The sequence below is a fragment of the Oncorhynchus nerka genome, linkage group LG12, assembly GCF_034236695.1.
Source record: "Oncorhynchus nerka isolate Pitt River linkage group LG12, Oner_Uvic_2.0, whole genome shotgun sequence".
In the NCBI taxonomy this organism is placed as follows: domain Eukaryota; kingdom Metazoa; phylum Chordata; class Actinopteri; order Salmoniformes; family Salmonidae; genus Oncorhynchus; species Oncorhynchus nerka.
The window spans coordinates 57,046,465-57,067,095 of NC_088407.1; the positions used below are offsets into that span (position 1 = coordinate 57,046,465).

The 20,631-nt window shown below is 45.0% G+C and overlaps 1 protein-coding gene across 3 annotated transcripts in view; it reads right to left on the reverse strand.

Moving 5' to 3' along the window:
* Positions 1-10,270: 10,270 nt before the first annotated feature.
* The window catches only part of LOC115138418 (runt-related transcription factor 3-like), an 82,290-nt gene continuing 71,929 nt past the window's right edge, over positions 10,271-20,631 (reverse strand). For all 3 annotated transcript variants that reach the window (XM_029675248.2, XM_029675245.2, XM_029675247.2), the window contains one exon: positions 10,271-14,307. In XM_029675248.2, coding sequence (XP_029531108.1) covers positions 13,805-14,307 — 503 coding nt within the window. In that variant the 3' untranslated portion in view covers positions 10,271-13,804. The remainder of the gene's footprint in view (positions 14,308-20,631) is intronic.

The following is a 20,631-nucleotide window of genomic DNA, read 5'->3' on the forward strand; positions in this document are numbered from 1 at the left end:
GCATCAGTGTTGTTCTGAAATGGTCTGAAAGAGATTTGCTTTGCACTCTATTTCAAATGTTCTGTTTTACTCTATGAATGTGGCCTAATCAAATGAAGGGTAATTTGGTACGAAAATATGAAGCTATGTGGACATTATGTAATGAAGGAACCCACAAAGAACAACTCAAACCCATTAAGTGGTCATAATTAAGAATGTGTATGTTGTGGTCTTGGTCAGTAAACCCCATGACCACCCACTGGACACAGACGTCAATTCAACATCTATTCCACGTTGGTTCAACATCATTTCATTGAAATAATGTGGAAACAATGTTGATTCAACCATGTGTGCCCAGTAGGCATGGTCTTAGTTAAGGAACTTGCGGTCTGATCGTCTGTCCTGCTGTAGTGGTCTTGCAGGGGAGTAAGGGAGAAGCTCTTTTTGTCTATAAAATAGCGCTGCTTCTCATTAAGTTATTATAAATAACATTTTTTTTATCCTCAACTCAAATTCATGTAGGCAGTTGATGATAATATAAAAGTAACAAATTGAGAAGTGCAACTGTAACATAATTATTCAACAGCACTTCACCTGCACCATATACAATGAGAACTGGACAGTCTGATCAAAGATGAGAGCAGAGTTTCTAAGCTTTCCCAACCATTTTGTTTCAAACTAAGCTCTGATACTGTGTCTCTCCACACAGGGGCATTACGTTTATCTACATCTGATAGTGTGATTTCGTCAGATTATTTTCTGAGCTGGTCCTTCGCCAATGATCCTCATGGGTCTCCGTGGTAACAGAGGTTTAGCTCCATGGAGAGTTCTTCCGCTGTGGGAACTGCATGGTGTTTGGAGAAACAGAGAACTGTCTCTGTAGAGTTACATTGTATGAGAAACTACTTTAAGTGGGAGATTCTCACCCATTCTTCTTCTGCATCTCTCTCTCTCTCTCTCTCCTCTCTCTCTCTCTCTCTCTCTCTCTCTCTCTCTCTCTCTCTCTCTCTCTCTCTCTCATATATCATGTTCCTCAGTGTGAGAGGGGTTGTATCACTACTCTGATAGACCAAGAGCCCTTGGCTCTTCCCGTTCTCGGTCAATGTGTGGGAACCGTGATTTTGGACAGCAGCCGCTTTTCCCACCACCAGTCCAGTTAGAAAATAGACCCAGTCATACTAAGCACCCAAATCAAACCAGTTTTAGCCCACTTGCCTCTTCTCACGAGTTCTGGGAGGAGAGATCAGCAGCTCCAGAATAAGCTCTAATGGGTTTCGTATGCAGGTACCGCTGGGCCGCTGTGGTCATGAGAAATTATGGCTTTACGATCATGCACTCTTTCCAAAAAAAAACTTTTACTTACTTCTTCCCAGTTTGTATTTATAAATAGCGTTTCTCATCTTTTCTTCTTCTCTAACTGAAAAATAGTATTTTCTCTTTCAATTGACTCGGTTTGACATCTCAATATCGGACACACCTTCTTTTGGTTGAAGCCTTATTCAATCACACCTAACAGTCCAATCAGAGCTTTGTGGATGTACGCCCCATATGTTTATATAACACCCCGCACTGCTCTGGTTTCCTAATTTTTTGGTTCTTCACGTGTCTTTGGTTACTAGCCTGTTAAGCAGCTTTCTTCAGAAAACTAGCTCTCAACTTAACTGTTCCTTTCGGTGTGGGTTACTACCCCTCCATGGAGCGTTGAGTGGCAAATTTTTATATTTTCAGGAATTCAGCTTCACTTTACAGAGTGAAGTTACCTGGGTTAGCTTGTTAGCAGAGCTTTTTGTCGTTAGCCAGCTACAGTTCACCTTTTGCCTGGCCAACTCACAATTGGCATTGTTAGCTAGCTAGCTCCACTGCTTTATCATCCTGCTAATATCAGGTTCCCACACATTTTAGCTACTTCTACCCGGGGTCTCTAGCTCTCTGTCGGTTCCCATCATTCAGAGTTAGCTACCTGAACTTTTGAGTGTCTTGAGCACCACTGGTGTTTTAGCTAGCAATCTCTGGGCGAAACCCCCATTCGGTGTGTTTGGCTAGCACTAGCGGTATTGTTTCTTCAGTGTGTTACCACACCATTGAAGCCTTTTCCATTTCCCTGTGAAAGATAACCCAGCCGTCCGTTCTACCTCGAGATACTTGGTTTACACACAGAGTCGGCACTTGGTGTCTCAAGCGGTGGCTCGGCTAGCTGGCTATCATCACTCAGGTGAAGATAGCGTCGCTGTTGGCTCTACTTTCACTACACTGAAAGTATAAATATGGCATTTTGTTTCCCACCACCCTGTTAAGTTTTCTGTTTCTACTTACCTTGCTCAAGCGCACATTAACCTGTGTTTCTTCTGACTTTCCATTGTAGTAGCAGTGCATGGAGTGGCTAGCTAGCCCCCCGGTAACTCGATTGGCTTTAGTCTGTCCGGGCGAAACGAGATGTCGACAGGCTTACCGGCCAAGTTATCAGGGAAGGGGGAGAAAAAGCAGCACAAGCCTAGCAAAGCTTGCTCTGGCAATTGTGGGCATCACATGTCCGGTACGGATTCCCATCTGCTCTGTACTACTTGCCTCGGCGTTGAACACGCTATGGAGGCTCTCGTCGACCACACAAATTGTGTGCATTGTGCTCGTATGGGCTCCGGTGTCCTTAGAGCGAAGTACACGGAAAGTATTGCCCAGGCCTCATCCTTGCTCGAGGACGACTTTGCTGACAGCGATGTCCCAGAGGAGGGAGAAGCTACTCAGGCATCCCCTCTGTCTGTGCTTCAGGCTGTTTTGGAGAACCCTCTCCTTTCCCGGGGGGCAGACCTTAATTCCAACAAATCCGGAAGTGAGGACGACGGCATGTCTCTTGCCGCATCAGGCAGTGCCCTCTCTGACCAGGAGATGGAGTACGCCCTTGAATAATTTATCCTCTCTGCTCAGTTTGTGCTACCCAGCCAGACTGAAGAGGTAGGGCAGGAGTCAAAACTGACCTCCCCTTATTCGAGGCAATCAGATGCTGCCACCCAACTTGATTTTGAGAATCTCACGCCTCCCCAACTTCTAAGAAGACTAGGATAGATACAATCTCCTCTCAGAGAAATTCTACATCCGTCTGACAACGTGTACCAGTCTTCCTGGGTGGAGCCACTCAAGGCACGGCATGGAATCATCGGGATGGCTCAGCCCGCCTTCTGTGGAGCCTTCCCTGGCTGAGCACTTCGACCCGAAGGCTTTGAGCTCTACTTCCTCTGCCCCCAAGCTCACTCATCCCAATGACTGCTTCACCATGTCTATGTATGAGGATCTACCGATCTGCAGCTCAGGCGGGGTGTTCCGTGAACGCAGCTGCCCTCCTGTCCATCTACATGGCGGTGCAGGCTAAGGAGCTGTGCAACTCCCTGGCGAATGGTCGCACCATCACCCAGGAGAAGCTAATGGAGCAAAGTCACCTTGCCGACCATACCACCTGGACCCTCAAGTGTACCGCTGAGGCTTCTGGGAGGGTCATGGCGCACACAAACGTCGACCAGAGAGCCCTCTGGTTGAACAAAGCAAGGGTGTCTGAGAAGGGGAAGATTGATCCCACCAGGTTCGAGTCTAAGAAAAAGGAGATTGAGGCTCTGGGCTTCCTGATACCACAGAAACAAAGCCCCAGAAGCCCACGTTCTCCCAGTTTGTCACCATGAGGCCTCCCTCACAGAACTGGAGGATCTCTAAGAAGTCTCAGCAGCCTTCTCTGGCAGCTCCGACCCAGGGACAGACTCAGTCCGCTCACCAGAAACATGGTGCCTCAGGGCACAGGCCTCACTCCAAGCAACGAGCAGCGGAGATCCCTTCCATCTAGAGGGAAGGGGAAGAAGCGGCACACCTAGCACAAGGTGCGGCGGCTCAAGGAGCCGGCAGAGCTCCTCTGACCTTCCGACCAAATCATATCACATTTATTTATATACAGTGCCTTGCGAAAGTATTCGGCCCCCTTGAACTTTGCGACCTTTTGCCACATTTCAGGCTTCAAACATAAATATATAAAACTGTATTTTTTGTGAAGAATCAACAACAAGTGGGACACAATCATGAAGTGGAACAACATTTATTGGATATTTCAAACTTTTTTAACAAATCAAAAACTGAAAAATTGGGCGTGCAAAATTATTCAGCCCCTTTACTTTCAGTGCAGCAAACTCTCTCCAGAAGTTCAGTGAGGATCTCTGAATGATCCAATGTTGACCTAAATGACTAATGATGATAAATACAATCCACCTGTGTGTAATCAAGTCTCCGTATAAATGCACCTGCACTGTGATAGTCTCAGAGGTCCGTTAAAAGCGCAGAGAGCATCATGAAGAACAAGGAACACACCAGGCAGGTCCGAGATACTGTTGTGAAGAAGTTTAAAGTCGTATTTGGATATAAAAAGATTTCCCAAGCTTTAAACATCCCAAGGAGCACTGTGCAAGCGATAATATTGAAATGGAAGGAGTATCAGACCACTGCAAATCTACCAAGACCTGGCCGTCCCTCTAAACTTTCAGCTCATACAAGGAGAAGACTGATCAGAGATGCAGCCAAGAGGCCCATGATCACTCTGGATGAACTGCAGAGATCTACAGCTGAGGTGGGAGACTCTGTCCATAGGACAACAATCAGTCGTATATTGCACAAATCTGGCCTTTATGGAAGAGTGGCAAGAAGAAAGCCATTTCTTAAAGATATCCATAAAAAGTGTTGTTTAAAGTTTGCCACAAGCCACCTGGGAGACACACCAAACGTGGAAGAAAGTGCTCTGGTCAGATGAAACCAAAATTGAACTTTTTGGCAACAATGCAAAACGTTATGTTTGGCGTAAAAGCAGCTCAGCTCATCACCCTGAACACACCATCCCCACTGTCAAACATGGTGGTGGCAGCATCATGGTTTGGGCCTGCTTTTCTTCAGCAGGGACAGGGAAGATGGTTAAAATTGATGGGAAGATGGATGGAGCCAAATACAGGACCATTCTGGAAGAAAACCTGATGGAGTCTGCAAAAGACCTGAGACTGGGACGGATATTTGTCTTCCAAAAAGACAATGATCCAAAACATAAAGCAAAATCTACAATGGAATGGTTCAAAAATAAACATATCCAGGTGTTAGAATGGCCAAGTCAAAGTCCAGACCTGAATCCAATCGAGAATCTGTGGAAAGAACTGAAAACTGCTGTTCACAAATGCTCTCCATCCAACCTCACTGAGCTCGAGCTGTTTTGCAACGAGGAATGGGAAAAAATGTCAGTCTCTCGATGTGCAAAACTGATAGAGACATACCCCAAGCGACTTACAGCTGTAATCGCAGCAAAAGGTGGCGCTACAAAGTATTAATCCAATATCCAATAAATGTCGTTCCATTTTATGATTGTGTCCCACTTGTTGTTGATTCTTCACAAAAAAAATACAGTTTTATATCTTTATGTTTGAAGCCTGAAATGTGGCAAAAGGTCGCAAAGTTCAAGGGGGCCGAATACTTTCGCAAGGCACTGTAGCCCTTCTTACATCAGCTGATATCTCAAAGTGTTGTACAGAAACCCAGCCTAAAACCCCAAACAACAAGCAATGCAGGTGTAGAAGCACGGTGGCTAGGAAAAGAAAGGCCAGTCTCCTCGGGAGTCCTGCGACAGGTCACACACGGCAGCGGTGTACAACGGAAGCCCCCCACCTCAAGATCCATAAACCCTCGTTGGGGCGGGTCAGCACCACTGTTCCTCAAGTTCAGTTCTCAAATAAAGAGTTTCCATCACATCCAGGCCCACGGCCGAGGATGATTGTTTTGCATAGGAACATTCTGAACAATCAACCTCTCGAGGGTGTCCTTGTTTGGCCACCAGGCCTGGCAGGCCCCCTGTGGGACGACTGCCACAGGGCTCCCCTGTCCCCCCCAGAGGACAGGCGGGTTCCCTTACTCCTCACAAAGAGCAGTGGCATGAGTGTGCAGTCCTACTCACCGTAGACCAGGAGTACAGACTACAATTCCACAAGGGTAAGCGGGTTGAATCCTCAGAGAGCCGTTTGAATGGTTCTGAGAGAGGAAGCTCCCAGGGCTTTGATGCTAACACATCGCATGCTGTTAGATTAAATTCTGCCAAATGAGTGGTTCACCACAGACCTCAAGGATGCTTATTTCCACATCAGAGTTTATCCTGCACACAGGAGATATCTAAGATATGCCTTCGACGTGGCGAGAGCGACGGCTTTTCGTCACTGCCTCTGAGTTTGCCTGGGAACATCAGTCATGTACTGGATGTGTCTGAGTCTTCTTGGGCTCATGGCCTCCATGATTATGGTAGTTTTGCTTGGTCTTCTCCTCATGAGGAGCATTGGGTGACCTCACTCTGCTTGGACCTGTCTCTCCACTGGCACAGGCGCGTGCTTCTCTCTGCAAAGTGTCTATCAGCACTTCAATGCTGGAGAGACCCATAAGGCCGTTCTGCCCTACAGTGAGAGCCTTCATGCGCAAAGTAGTGACAAGGGATGGGGGGCAGTCCACGAACGGAGTACGGTGGGCTTGCCTCCGAACGTGGTTGCCACAATTCAGAGCGCCAGAGCCCCTTCTACAAGGGGTCTTTACGACCTGAAGTGAAGGGTATTCGAGAGGCAGTGTGAGAGACGCGAATTGGTCTCCTTTCAGTGTTCCATCCCTGCCGTTCTCTCCTTCCTACAGGAATTGCTTGACAAGGGCAAGGCCTTTGTCGTTAAGGTCTACTTGGTGGCGATTTCAGCCTGCCATGTAGGACGAGGTGAGACGACGATTGGGGCACACCCTCTGGTTTGGCATTTTATGAAGGGAGCGTGCCGTCTCCGTCCAGTCTCCAAGCCACTTGCCACATCATGGGACTTGGGACTGGTTCAGGATGCACTTACAGGCAATCACTTTGAACCCCTGGAGACAGTGGATCTTAAGACTCTGTCTTATAAGACAGCCCTGTTGCTCGCCTTGGCTACGGCCAAGTGCGTTTAGCGGCCTTCATGCGCTCTCGGTTCATCCTTCATGCACTCAGTTTGCCCCTGACTACTCCAAGGTTATGATTTGTCCTAACGCTGCGTTCATTCCTAAGGTCATTCCCAAGACTTATAGTAGTCAAGCCACTGACCTCTTTCTCCTCCACCCACCACCGTTCCTTTCTCCAGAGCAACGACGCATTAACACGTTGTGTCCGGTGCGCACCCTCCACATCTACATGGACAGGACGAGGCCATTCTGGAGTTGTGACCAACAGTTGTTTTGCTTTGCCAAAACAACAGGTTCAAACAATGCCTCTGGTTCAAACAATGCCTCTCCCATTGGAGGCTATCGCCAAGGCGTACAGTTGTCGGGGATTGCAGTCTCCCCTGGTTGTCCAGGCACATTCCACTAGAGGAATTGCCACGTCAAGGGCACTGTTCAGAGGCATCTGTCTTGGAGATATGTGCTGCCGCTAGTTGGGCTTCCCCTCACACTTTTGTGAGGTTCTATTGCCTGGACGTTACTGCGCCCTCCCTGGTACACACACTCCTTGGCGCTGGAGCTGAGTAGGATGGATTATGTACATTATTATGTACCACAACAGGCTTTTCAGGAAACAAGCTATTGGCTATCGGGAATTTTTGCAAGTGTCCCATAGTGAGATGTCGAACTTAGTCGACTGAAAGAGAACTTTGGGTTACGGTATTTAACCCCGGTTCTGTGAAGAAGATGAGGGAGACATCTCACAAGATTTACCCTCTTGCACAAATCGTGTAAGAGGTGGTTCTTAGAATGAGGAAACTAGAGCAGTGCAGGGTGTTATATAGACATGCAGAGCCTGATTGGCCTGTTAGGCGTGATTGAATAAGGCTTCAACCAATGACCCACAAAAGAGGACATGTCCAATGGTGAGATGTCTCCTTCAGAGAACCGGGGTTACATACCGTAATCCAAAGTTTTATGTTGTATTACTGTCATCTAGCTGATGAGTTGTGTGTTTGCTCACATGCATTTTGGTGTTTGTGTACCAGTATGTTTGATTGCCATGTATCTGTGGGATTGCTCACTGAAGAATAAATCTCCCAATCTCCTCAAACTGTAAGACCATTCATCAAGCCGTCTGACTTCTATCACATCCATTCAACTTTGAGTGTGTTTCCCGTCTTCATGGAGAGCTACAGTTTCAGGAAGAGGGCAACAACGAGGGAACAGAGGGAACATTAAAAACACTGAACTCTTCTCGTCGTATGTCTATGACAATGCCAAAGCCAGATGGGAGTTCTTCTGGCCCTCACATGTGAAGCACATGCTCACAGAGTGTGTGAAAACAGCTGTAAAATTCCCCAGAGCTCTATCTAATTGAAAGCTTACCATCTTCTCTTTGTATTTCCTGAGCCGTGGGGGAGCAGCGTGGAGGGACACTGGCTTTGTGATGAGACTAAAGGAAGTGGATGGGAGTGTTTAAGACAGCACAGATCTGTCATACACTGTGAAGTGGAGCGCCACTCATTCTGTGTGAGAATCTAACCGGTGTGAGATCTGTCAGCGGGGATTGTGTGTGTGTGTGTGTGTGTGTGTGTGTGTGTGTGTGTGTGTGTGTGTGTGTGTGTGTGTGTGTGTGTGTGTGTGTGTGTGTGTGTGTGTGTGTGTGTGTGTGTGTGTGTGTGTGTGTGTGTGTGTGTGTGTGTGTGTGTGTGTGTGTGTGTGTGTGGGGTGGTGTTCTGAGTTGATAAAATGCAGTGGTGTCTGGAGCCTGTGTGTGCGCATCCTGAGGCTTTGTTGCCTGACAGAGCTAAACCCATACAGATGTAGGATCTTAATTTGAGCCAGTTTGCTACAGCAGGAAAATTATCCTGCAGCAACAGGAAATATTAATTATTATGGGGAGTAAGTAATGGATATTTCTGTAGGGTTTGATCATTTTTTTGTAAGGGAAAATCAAGTCTGAAATTTCTAATTAGAAATGACAAACTTCAGAAGCCTTTTTAAACCTCAAATACACCAAGTTTTTAGTTTCCCGCATAGCAGGAAAGTTCTCCCTCAACGTGGTGATCAAATTAAGATCCTACATCTGTACAGTGAAAAGAAAGGAGAGAATAAAAGAGGAGATGAGAGAAAAGAGTAGCTTGGGAGGAGAAGAAAGAGTTTAAAGGTAAAAAGGAAGAGAGAGAAAGCAGCATACCGGGGAGGGAGAAAGAAACAAGGGAGTGAAGGAAGCAGCGGACCTTTTCATGGCATCTCAAAAGGTAGAACTAGTTTAAGAGCTAGAGATTGTGGGCATTGTATTTCAGGTTAACCACAGAACTGATATCAGACCACCCTACGAGAGAGTGTGTTTAATCCTGTGGGCAGACATCAAATGGCCCAAATAGATGCCATCAGCACTGCATAAATTAACACCCAACCTTACAGTGGAAAAGAACGCCGACATTCCTAACTTTGACTCTTTTGTTTTTTAACAAGTGACAACTTGCCAAGGTGCACTGTGCTGAGATTGCCAGGGTGGTGTCAGATTCCTGGGACGTGCTTTATTTACGCCCTGGGTACTGCCGTGTTGACAGCTGTGGCGTTTGTGAGGCACTGAGGAGTGTGGGTAATTTGCCAATGAGAGGCGTACTGATGGTAGACTGTGGGATAATTAAGAGGGTAGGCTTGGGTAATGCACCACCATTGAGATGATGAGATGACAACACAGAGAGAAGGGTTTTGTATTTCTGGGTCTAAGCCTAAGAGGGCATTGGATGAGAACATCATTTGCCAGAAAGTCATGAATTAGAATGCATTGAGTTTGATTAAACTTTGAGATGTTTTCCTGCTTTGTACCCATTAGTCTGCTGAGGTGATCCTGTTTTGTATTTCTAGGGGTTGAATTATAACCTTTGCCTACATGTTACCGTGTTCACTTTCAACACCTTCCCTTTGCTAACCATAGAGGTATTTACAATCCAGACTTTTCAATATTGAAGAAGTATTATCCAGTGGAATGTCTTTGCAGTGAAGCTAATCATGTTGAAGAATTTGGTCATAAATATTTGAGACCCCTCCAGTATTACTCAATGGTGCTATTGTGTTATAACTTTTTTTGTATAACTTTTCTCCTTTTTTATTTTACCTTTATTTAACCAGGCAAGTCAGTTAAGAACAAATTCTTATTTTCTATGACGGCCTAGGAATAGTGGGTTAACTGCCTGTTCAGGGGCAGAGCGACAGATTTGTACCTTGTCAGCTCGGGGATTTGAACTTGCAACCTTCCGGTTACTAGTCCAACGCTCTAACCACTAGGCTACTAGGCTATATTATAATTAGAATAAAAACAACGATCACGAGAAAAAGCTGAAATTGATGTTTTTTTTTAATGAAAATTGTTAAAAACTACATTATCCGCACACTTTACAAGCACTTAATACAGTCTTTAAAGATATTACATGGATGAAAATTAAATTAACATATCAGCTTCAGACATACATGCTTTGAGCATTAAGAAAAAGGAAAGAGAGCAAAATGAATTAACATTATGGTATAACAAAATGAATTAACATTATGGTATAACAAAATGAATTAACATTATGGTATAACAAAATGAATTAACATTATGGTATAACAAAATGAATTAACATTATGGTTTAACAAAATGAATTAACATTATGGTATAACAAAATGAAGAGGAGCTTCTTTAAAATAAACATCAAAAGATCCAACACAAAATAAAATACAATTAAATTGTATCATTTGGCCTCCCTGTTTTGCAAATGTCATATGATATACACACAACCTCTTTCATAAGAGTTGTGGACATGTTTTCGACAGATCTTGGAAACCAACCAAGGCTTTACAAAAGTTACCACAAACAATTTGTGTAAAACAACAGATCCAAACTTGCAATGGAACAATATTACAGGCATTTCTTTTGGTTTTGATATAACCACATCATATCAGGTACATCTTTGGTTTCTCATAGCTGCATGAATTTTGCCCAATCTAAAGTTAGGCCTTCAAACCCAAAGGGATGAGTAGGAACACAGTCTAGGACATGCAATGTTTTCCCTCCACTCACCAGGAGATAGGAATGAATATTGATATTATTGATGGTCTTGAACAAGAATAAGGCATAGGGAAGTAGATACTGTATGTGATTAACCATCCCTAAATGGTAGAACATGGGCTCCCAAGAAGCCCCAATAAGTCTCATCCTCCTCCTTATCACAAAAAAACCTCTGCCAGTTTGTAACATGAGACACCTGACACCATGACTTAATTAAGTGGCTTTAACACAGCTCATACAAAGATGCTCTGTCCTGACAACATCTTAATCCTGGGCAGAGCCCTGAGCTGCTGGCACTAATGAGCAGTAAATTACAATAGGATGGAGAGAGATCCCGTTTATAAAGGCTTCAAAGGACTCACAGCTCATGAAGAACAAAGGGGCTTGTTTTTTTGTTAGGATTGCCCATGTTGTTGGTAAGAGGATCCCACTTTGACCTCCCTTATCTTCATCCCTACTCTAGGTGTCCCCCTGGGGTACAGGGATCATGACTGAGACAGCATGGGGAAAGGCCCTTGAGAATGTGCAGACCTGTACCTTTACCTCTGTCACTGCTCAATCTACTGTGGTTCTAGTAAGGATATCAGAAGCTTGTTCTCATATGAGCGGCGTGTGTGTGTGTGTGTGTGTGTGCATTTGAAAATGAGCTCACTTCATCTCTAATGTTTTGTGAGTCAGTTTATTCAGACATGCCAAAATGGTTTGAGATTAAGCCAATTAATGTCTGAGGTTTCAGTCGTTCTTCGTGCAGGTTAGTATCTTTGTCTGATATACAAAGAAACAAGATCTGCATAGCCACATAATGTGGGTTGGATTGACAACTGTGTGCCTTAGGTATTTAACCATTTTTTTCTCTCTCTGAAAGGAACATCTGTGTACGTAAAAGTTTATGATAATTGAATGTTTAGAACAGTGCAATTTTTTTTTTTTTTGCGATGACTTTGGGTCCTTAAGGAGGCTGGGGGGGATCTTTAATCTTTATAAGTAACGTGATTGGTGAAATGAATGCTGAGATCTGTGGTTCTGATGGTGGAATATCATGAAAGTTTTTAGTGCATCTACGCTACATTGGAATACAAAATAATAACAATAGAAGTGTATTTTTTTCATAATTTAGGAGCAATATATTACACAGATTCAAATTTTTATATTAAACAACAAATGAACAAAATAGTTATATAAAAAGAGAAGTTGGAGAGAATGCTAAATGATTTTGGGCATAAGTGAACATTTCCTTAAATTTGGCTCAAATAAATATAAAAAAGTAAACTGTGTTATCCAGTTCAAACATACTATACTAAAACAGTTTGCATACAGAATGAAAAAAAAGCACTGAGTGTACAAAACATTAACAACACCTTCCTAATATTGAGCCTCAATTTGTCGGGCCATGGACTCTACAAGGTGTTGAGAGCGTTCCACAGGGATTCTGGCCCATGTTGGCACCAATGCTTCCCACAGTTTTGTGAAGTTGGCTGGATGTCCTTTGGGTGGTGGACCATTCTTGATACACACTGGAAACTGTTGAGCGTGAAAAACCCAGCAATGTTGCAGTTCTTGACACAAACCGATGAGCCTACTACCATACCCCATTCAAAGGCACTTTCATATTTTGTCTTGCCAATTCACCCTCTGAATGGCACACATACACAATCCATGTCTCAATTGTCTCAAGGCCTAAAAATCCTTCTCCCCTTCATCCACACTGATTTGAAGTGGATTTAACAAGTGACATCAATAAGGGATCATAGCTTTCACCTGGATTCAGCTGGTCAGTCTGTGATGGAAAGAGCAGGTGTTCTTAATGTTTTGTACACTCAGTGTATATATCATAAGTCAAAATAAAGAAAACAGTCCAACAAACTAAAACAAAAGGAATCCATAAAATTCCTGCTTTAAAAAAAAATTATCTGCTAATGTCCTGTACAGTCTTCAAAATATCAGCTATTCTACTGCATAGATTATCAATACATTAACAACTTTACAGGGAAGCTTCACTCGGACATCAGTACAAATAGTACATTAAATTGTCAAGCAATGCAGAATTACTTTGAGACCATGTATTGTTTTTAATGATGTTTCATGGACTGAAGGGTGAATCTCCAAACCTCACACCAAATAAAAGCTTCAGAATCAACTGTTATGTTACATTAGCAATACAGCCACAAGCCATCTAGGGCAGGTTCTGAGACACTCGTGAAGCAAACATCATATTTGACCTCTGTTATCACCTGACAGTGAAAGGCCGTTGAGGCAGTACAGTCACTGGTCTGGATGCTTAGCTTGTAATGCCAAGAAAGGTACTGTCATCTGAGGGAAAAGGATCGTTTTGGTCATGTTGGCTAGTTAACCACAATAGCACTAGCATTTTTTCAGTTCATCAGCTACATAGAGTGAATGGCTATGAAGGTTTTGCCTTTCATAGTCTTTGGTATGCATGTACCTGTTTTTCAAAAGATCCTGATATATTACTATGGCTTTTTGTTCTAACACCATAACATCTATTTACAGTTATTTTGCATTTCTTACTCATCAATTGAAAAGCATGAGATTTGTATGGTTTCAGAGCCTCAGAGAGTAGTCTCTGTCACAGTGCAGGATATACCCATGGCTTGCATAAAGGCAATCTCTGGCCATGGCATCCTGACAGACAGTGAATGTCTTTGGTCAACTAGGAAAAGGGTACGAAGCGAGTGCGCGAGAAATAAAATACAAACATGCAGCATTTATTTTGGGGGGAGGATTCATCTTTTTTTGTTCGTTCATCTTCTTTACTTTTGCTCTTTCTCTCTTCTCTCTCCTGCATTTCCTCTAGCTGTCTGACAGTCAATAAGGCCTCCAGACAGACTCGTCCATGCGTCCAGAGCCGCTCATGGCCGTGGGGGAGTTGCTGTGGCTGCCGTCTGCCTCCACCCCCTCGCTCTGGTTGTTCAGGCCCTGGTTCATCAGGCTGTTGCCCCCTCCAGAGGCTGAGACTCCAGAGCAAGGCAGCAGGCGGGTGGGGGAACGCTCACCCCCGGTCGGGCCCACCATGGAGAACTGGTAGGAGCCGGACCCGGTGCCATAGTACAGGTGGTAGGGGGAGGAGTTGGACTGGAAGTGGCTGCCCTGGTTCTGGTTTCCAGGGTAGGGCGGGGGCAGGTAGGTGTGGTAGCGGGAGGAGGCGGACATGCCTGTCACACTGAGGCCTCCGATGCCCGTGCTGGAGGGGTTGGCTGAGTAGGTGAAGGCCCCTGGGTAGTGCATACGTGGGTCTGAGAAACGGGGGTCGGTCAGCGGGGACAGAGAAGGGAAGGTGGTCCTCTGGGGGAAGAGGTCAGCGGTGGGACCTGAGCGAGGGAGAGAGAAACGACAGATTTGGTTTAGAAACTCCTGGCGCACATAGATTGAACTCATGGAAATGTTTCAGAGTCAAAGTGAGATAGGGACAGAGTTCCTTCCGTTGACAGGAAGCTGTAGTGAAGTACCACATCCCCAACTGACAGTGTGGGGCCTCCAGTCTACAACCCTGCAAACACTAGCTACAAGTAATAAACTGAGACATCAAGCTGTGACAGCACATCACCACACAGCTCTGTGAACCAGATGAAGTTATGAGTGTCCTCCCTCTCAGCCTTTAACATAGCCCTCCTACAGAACCCTACCAGCTGAACTAGAGTAATGTACAGGGACAGCGTTCTCTGTTGTTTGGAGGAATGAAAAGAGGTATTGTCAGAGCAGAGTGGTGCTTTGAGTAAACACTGACAGCTTGTTGTGCAGCGTGTGCTGTTGTGTAACTCTACATACCGTACATCAAACTGATGAGAGAGAACAGGAAACTAAAGAGGTAACCATCCCATTCAGACAAACAGAGGGAGGGAGAGGGAGAGATTTCTATGTATTTGTGTATTTTGTAAAAGTAATGCAAGCCGTCTCAATGTCACATTCTTGTCAGTGCTAAACTATCCTGAAGTGTAGTCACATAGGTAACACAGCACACAAAAGCCAGCTGTTTTGACTTAAATTTCACAGCCAAACATTCCCTGATTTATTCAACTGATCTTGCTCAAGGGTTTGACTCTGCAGTTTTTCTCGCTGCATTTTGGGGCAGCTCCTGTCACCAGCATATTTCCTTAAACACAACACCATACCGCCCCCCCCAAAAACATGCATGACTGCAGGGTTAGGCTGCAATGCCTTTCTTGCCAGCTCTGACCCCAACAATGCACTAATCAATAAGAATGTAATACTAAAAATAACAAGAGAACAAAAACACACAAGAAATACAAATAAGAACACGAGAAAGTAAGTAAGCATACTATATAGAGGGTCAGCCAGTTCGTTCGTGTGTGTGTGTGTGTGTGTCTCTCTCTCTACCATTGATCTGGTAGCTGGCTGTTTTAGCTACAGCATGCTGCCACCTACTGTACTGTAGTATCTGGGTTTGATAGGTACATACAGGGACAGATACACATACCATGCATTGAATGTATGCACCTAGGCCTTCAGCTAGCCTACCTGTTGGATCAGTCAGGTAGAGAACCCATAAAGGCTCCACTTACAATTACCAATATTGACAACGGTGATTTTTCTTCTTCATTCCGTGTGATGTAGGCTTCTGTAAACCAATAAACTGACGTTTAATATCTCTGTTAAACGGACTACCCTTGTATTTTAGTTGGGTTTTGACTGTCTCTATGCACACTCTCAGGACTCGACCCACTCACGCACACTGACACTCCAACACGCACATGACATGCACACACATTTATACTGACCACACACACACACACACACACACACATAACCTTCGTTTACGCTGCTACTAATCTGTTTATCCTGTATATAGCTTCTTACTTTCCCCTGTTCTTCAATTTGTATTTATTGTGTGGTTTCTGTTCTACGTTAGGTTATTTTCAATACTACATTGAGTTTGCAAGAAAGGCATTTCACTGTACTTGTGCACGTGACATTAAACCTTAACTCTCTACTCGATCAGTTTCACTTCTTTTTGGCAGGCAATCGGGAATGAAGGTTTGCTCAGGGTGCGGCAGTCAATCACCTCTGAGAAAGTAGGCCAACGGGAGCCATAGAACACCTGACAACTGTCACTCATCTCTTAGGTCATGTCTCACGGTTTTCTTGTAACTGAAGCCATGGTTTTTGGAATAAGAAATATATGTTTTATGACATTAAATATGCAGCATAGGCCTATATCTGAGACTTATTATGGCATTTGACTTTGTTATGGATTTTGGTTTTGCCAATGCTCACCTGTGTCATCATTGGTAAGTCTCCCCCTCTTGCTATCCTACTGCAATGTAAATCACCCCGTTCCTTCCCTATATGCTGTTGCCCACAGTGTATTGATGTACATTAAGAACACCTACTATTTCCATGACATAGTCTGACCAGGTGAATCCATGATCCCTTATTGATGTCACTTGTTAAATCCACTTCAATCAGTGTAGATGAAGATTTTAAATAAGGAATTTTAAGTCTTGAGGCAATTGAGACATGGATTGTGTGTGTGTGTCATTCAGAGGGTGAATGGGCAAGACAAAAGATTGAAGTGCCTTTTAAGATTTAAGCACCCGTTTAAGTGTGTCGAGAACTGCAACGCTGCTGGGTTTTTTACGCTCAACAGTTTCCCGTGTGTATCAAGAATGGTCCACCACCCAAAGGACATCTAGCCAACTTGACACAACTGTGGGAAGCATTGGAGACAACATGGGCCAGCATCCCTGTGGAACGCTTTCAACACCTTGTAGAGTCCACGCCCCGACGAATTGAGGCTGTTCTGAGGGCAAAAGGTGTTCCTAATGTATTGTAGAATCGGTGTATGTTTTAATCTAGATGTACATAGGGTAATGGGCTGGATGCTGATCTTGTCAGTAGAACTTTCTGTGGCCTGTAGCATGGGTGATTTTCTAGTACATAGGAAAGAATGGCATATGTGTACTGATGAATAGTTAGTTATTGGGTAAGGTGGGCATGCAGGTATGCATGTATGCTCTGGAATTTGATTGACTTCCTTGTCTTTTGCTGTGGCTTGGGAGTGCTCAACCTACATTGTGATTGTCAACAGGTGTGACATGGTTCCTTGCACCTGCCCCCCCCCCCCGTCTGAACCTACTCATTTGTTTGTCTAATTCCACTGGATTTGGTTTGGATGGGCTCAGTGTTCCCACATGACTCTAGTATAAAATGTGGATTTGGATGGCAGAGAAAAGACAGGCTGTATTTGTGAAACAGCAAGCGCTTGCACGCCACAGCCCCGAGGGGGGAAGATGCTGAACTAGCGTGCCATAGTCTTGTTGAAATGTCTTTCCCCTACGTCTGGAGAATTGGGTCCATTTTCAGCAACAAAAAAATATGTTCCTTTGCAATTTCCACGGCTCCTGCTTTCTTTTCTCAAGAACACATTTATTTTCTGCAGTTGAAAATCTCTTCCTTTTCGGATGAAGGGGGGTTAGTGAGGAGGGTTGGGGGTGTTGTTTCTTTTTCCAGAGTCTACCAGGCACCAGAGTCGGGCCCCGTATCTGATTTCACGCAAAGAAAATCCAAACCTTCAGCTGCTGTTGATTCAGTATAAGTGGAGTCGGCCCACTAATTCCTACCGGACTCCCAAAAAGCTCCTTTTCTCTCTCTCTCTCTCTGTCTCTCTCCATCTCTGTCTCCCTGATAAATATAGGCTTCAGGGTGGAGCCTGTATCTGTGGCACGGGGACTTGATGGCTCTGGCGGCCCACCCCACACATGATCTCTATTTAATTGTCGCCAGTGGAAACGTGTTGACTAAATTGCGGCGGGGAGAGGCTCCTGTATTTTGTCAGGGGAAACTCAACTGGACACTTATCACAACACCTTAATGGGGTTGTGTCCCGTCACAACCTTGGCGGTGGGCCAGCCAGTCACCACCACGGTTTACCTCTCAGCAGCTCAGCTGCTCCCTCTAGAGGAGACGGGTAGATCAGCAACTCTCTACTCACACACAGAACCACAGTTTTGCAATCTTCTGTTAGCTACCCTGATCTACACACAGCCCCCTCCTCATCTCTCTGCCAGCTAATTATAGGCTGAGGCTCTGCGGCTCCGGGGCTCTGGGGCTGTGGTAACAGCGGGGCTGTGGGTACAGGGGAGGAGGAGTGTTGGATCTTTGGTCCTGATGCGGCCTAGCTGGTAGCAGCGGCCCACCCAACACATGATCTCCATTAGGCTCAGCTGAAACGTGTTGACTAAATTGCAGGGACAGGAGAGGGGATGGACCCCAGAGGGCTAGTTGGTGCGGCCCGCCGTCTGTGATGTTCCCACTCTAAAAGGGGTGGCGGCTGGGAATCAAGTTTTTTTTAATAGAGAACACATTGTTCTAGCGCGCTCCTTTTTCTCCTTCACTCTCCTCTCTCTCTCTCGCTTGTGTGCACGTTCCCATATTGAGTTCTGCCACACCGCAGGAGCGGGGGAAATCTCTTTCTCTCTGTCTCTCTCGCTTGCTCTCTGAGGTCCACTAGTCCACAGTCAAGCGTGTAACCCAGATATGGAGGGAGGTTTGCCTCATTTGCTTAGGGGAGAAACTGATTTTGGTTGTTAACATAAGGGCGAGCTGAGTTCGCCAGTGAGGTGTGTGTATGTGGAGGGGGGGGGGGGGATGCAAATCCAGGCCCTCACCTGTGAAATGTTTACTCAGGCTGAATGCAAACTGTGACGAGCAGCGTCCAGGGAATGGTGTCTCAGGCAAATAAGTGGAGGGGTGGGAAAGGGGGAGAAAACCTCAGACCAGACTGGCCCAGAGAGAGAGAGATGGAGAGAGAGATCTCTTCTCCTTTCATCTCCTTCCCTCAGACCGCAGCCAGAGAGGAGTGACTGTCCCATGCTTCCCAGACCATCACTGATTTAAGAGTAGATTAGATTTTTGGTTGATGAGTTGTGAGAATGAAAAGTTATGTTACGAAAGTTTGGCCAAGAAATACATTGCCAGGGAAATAATGTTGGTCCACAAGCCAAAGAATTGGAGACACAAATGAACACAAATGATCCTTAGATGTTTGTTTAAGCGCTCAGGCCTTGGGGTTGGAGCTTCGCATCTGATGCAAATAGCCTTCACCTCTTACCGTGGCTCTTCTGAACTAGAACAACACGGTCAACAACCCCAAAGCCCTCTCCATTGCAGCCACTGTAGCATGTGAGCCCAGCAGGTTTTGCATGGCTCTACCTATCACTAGCAACACGATTGAGGCATTAGGGAGTTTGTGATGATACAACACCAAGATGTTCCTAATGCATCAATGAACCAGATGTGATTTATGAGTTTGTTAACTAAATCAACTGTTGTTTCCTACTATGACTTATTATTATTTGACCAGGTAAATTGACTGAGAACACATTCTCATTTACAGCAACAACCTGGGGAATAGTTACAGTGGAGAGGAATGAGCCAATTGTAAGCTGGGGATGATTAGGTGACCATGAGGGCCAGATTGGGAATTTAGCCAGGACACCAGGGTTACCACCCTTACTCTTACAATAAGTGCCATGGGATCTTTAGTGACCACAGAGAGTCAGGACACCCATTTAACATCCCATCTGAAAGACAGCACCCTACACAGGGCAATGTCCCCAATCACCGCACTGGGGCATTTTTTTAGACCAGAGGAAAAGGTGCCTCCTACTGACCCTCCAACACCACTTCCAGCAACATCTGGTCTCCCATCCAGAACCAAACCTGCGTAGCTTCAGAAGCAAGCCAGCAGTTGAATGCAGAGTGGTATGCTGCTGGCCAATGAGTTCTGGCCAGGTGGCATGTGCACTCTTTGATATTATTATTGATCGTAATAGTTTAAAAAATCTGTCTCTCTGGAATTGGATATGAAGTTCATGATTAGACATTAGGACTTCTGCCCACTACCGTTAGTCCCCATCAAACGCCAATTCCACTTTTCACACCCTAGTGAGTATTTTGCTCTGAAGTGAATATCTGTCAAGGGAATGTCTCGCTCGCGTAGTGTCAAAAGTAAATATGTCAATCTATACATTCCATCTCTGCGTACATTCCATCTTCTAGTCATTGAAAAATGATGAAACTGCTGCATTGTGTTTGGAAATCACTGACAGTCACATCTAAAGTCTGTTTTACAACGGGGGCTTTCTCTTATCAAACCTTTTGAAAACCATGATTTTCCAACAAGCCTAATTGATGAGTCATACAGAAGGGGCTTAGTATGAGGATCATCAAGGAGTAACATTGAATGGTGTGTAAGCAGATGACTCAGCAGGTCTGGTGCAGTGTGCTTCGGTGGTTTCTGGGAAGAGAACGGGTGGGTGGCTGTGGGGCAGGAGAAGAAGAGTGCCAAAACACCAGGGAGGGAGGGAGGAAGGGGGTATTTTGGAATGTTCTGGGATCCAGAGCTCTGAAGGCAAACCAAAACGCATTCCCCAAAATGTCACAATGAGTGGAACGCCCATTGCATATCCTTCGTCCCAGCTCTTCCATTATCTCTATATTAATTCCACCTTGTCAAAGAGATGATTGACTGACTATTGATATGAAGCAGAGTGTTTTAATTGTTGTTCTCAGCTACTCCTGAAGATGTTGGATAGTATGAATTGGCTAGGGTAATGTTGTGTATGTAGCCCAAGCCTCCTCAATCATCCCCTCTCTGTACATTTCATGCCTGT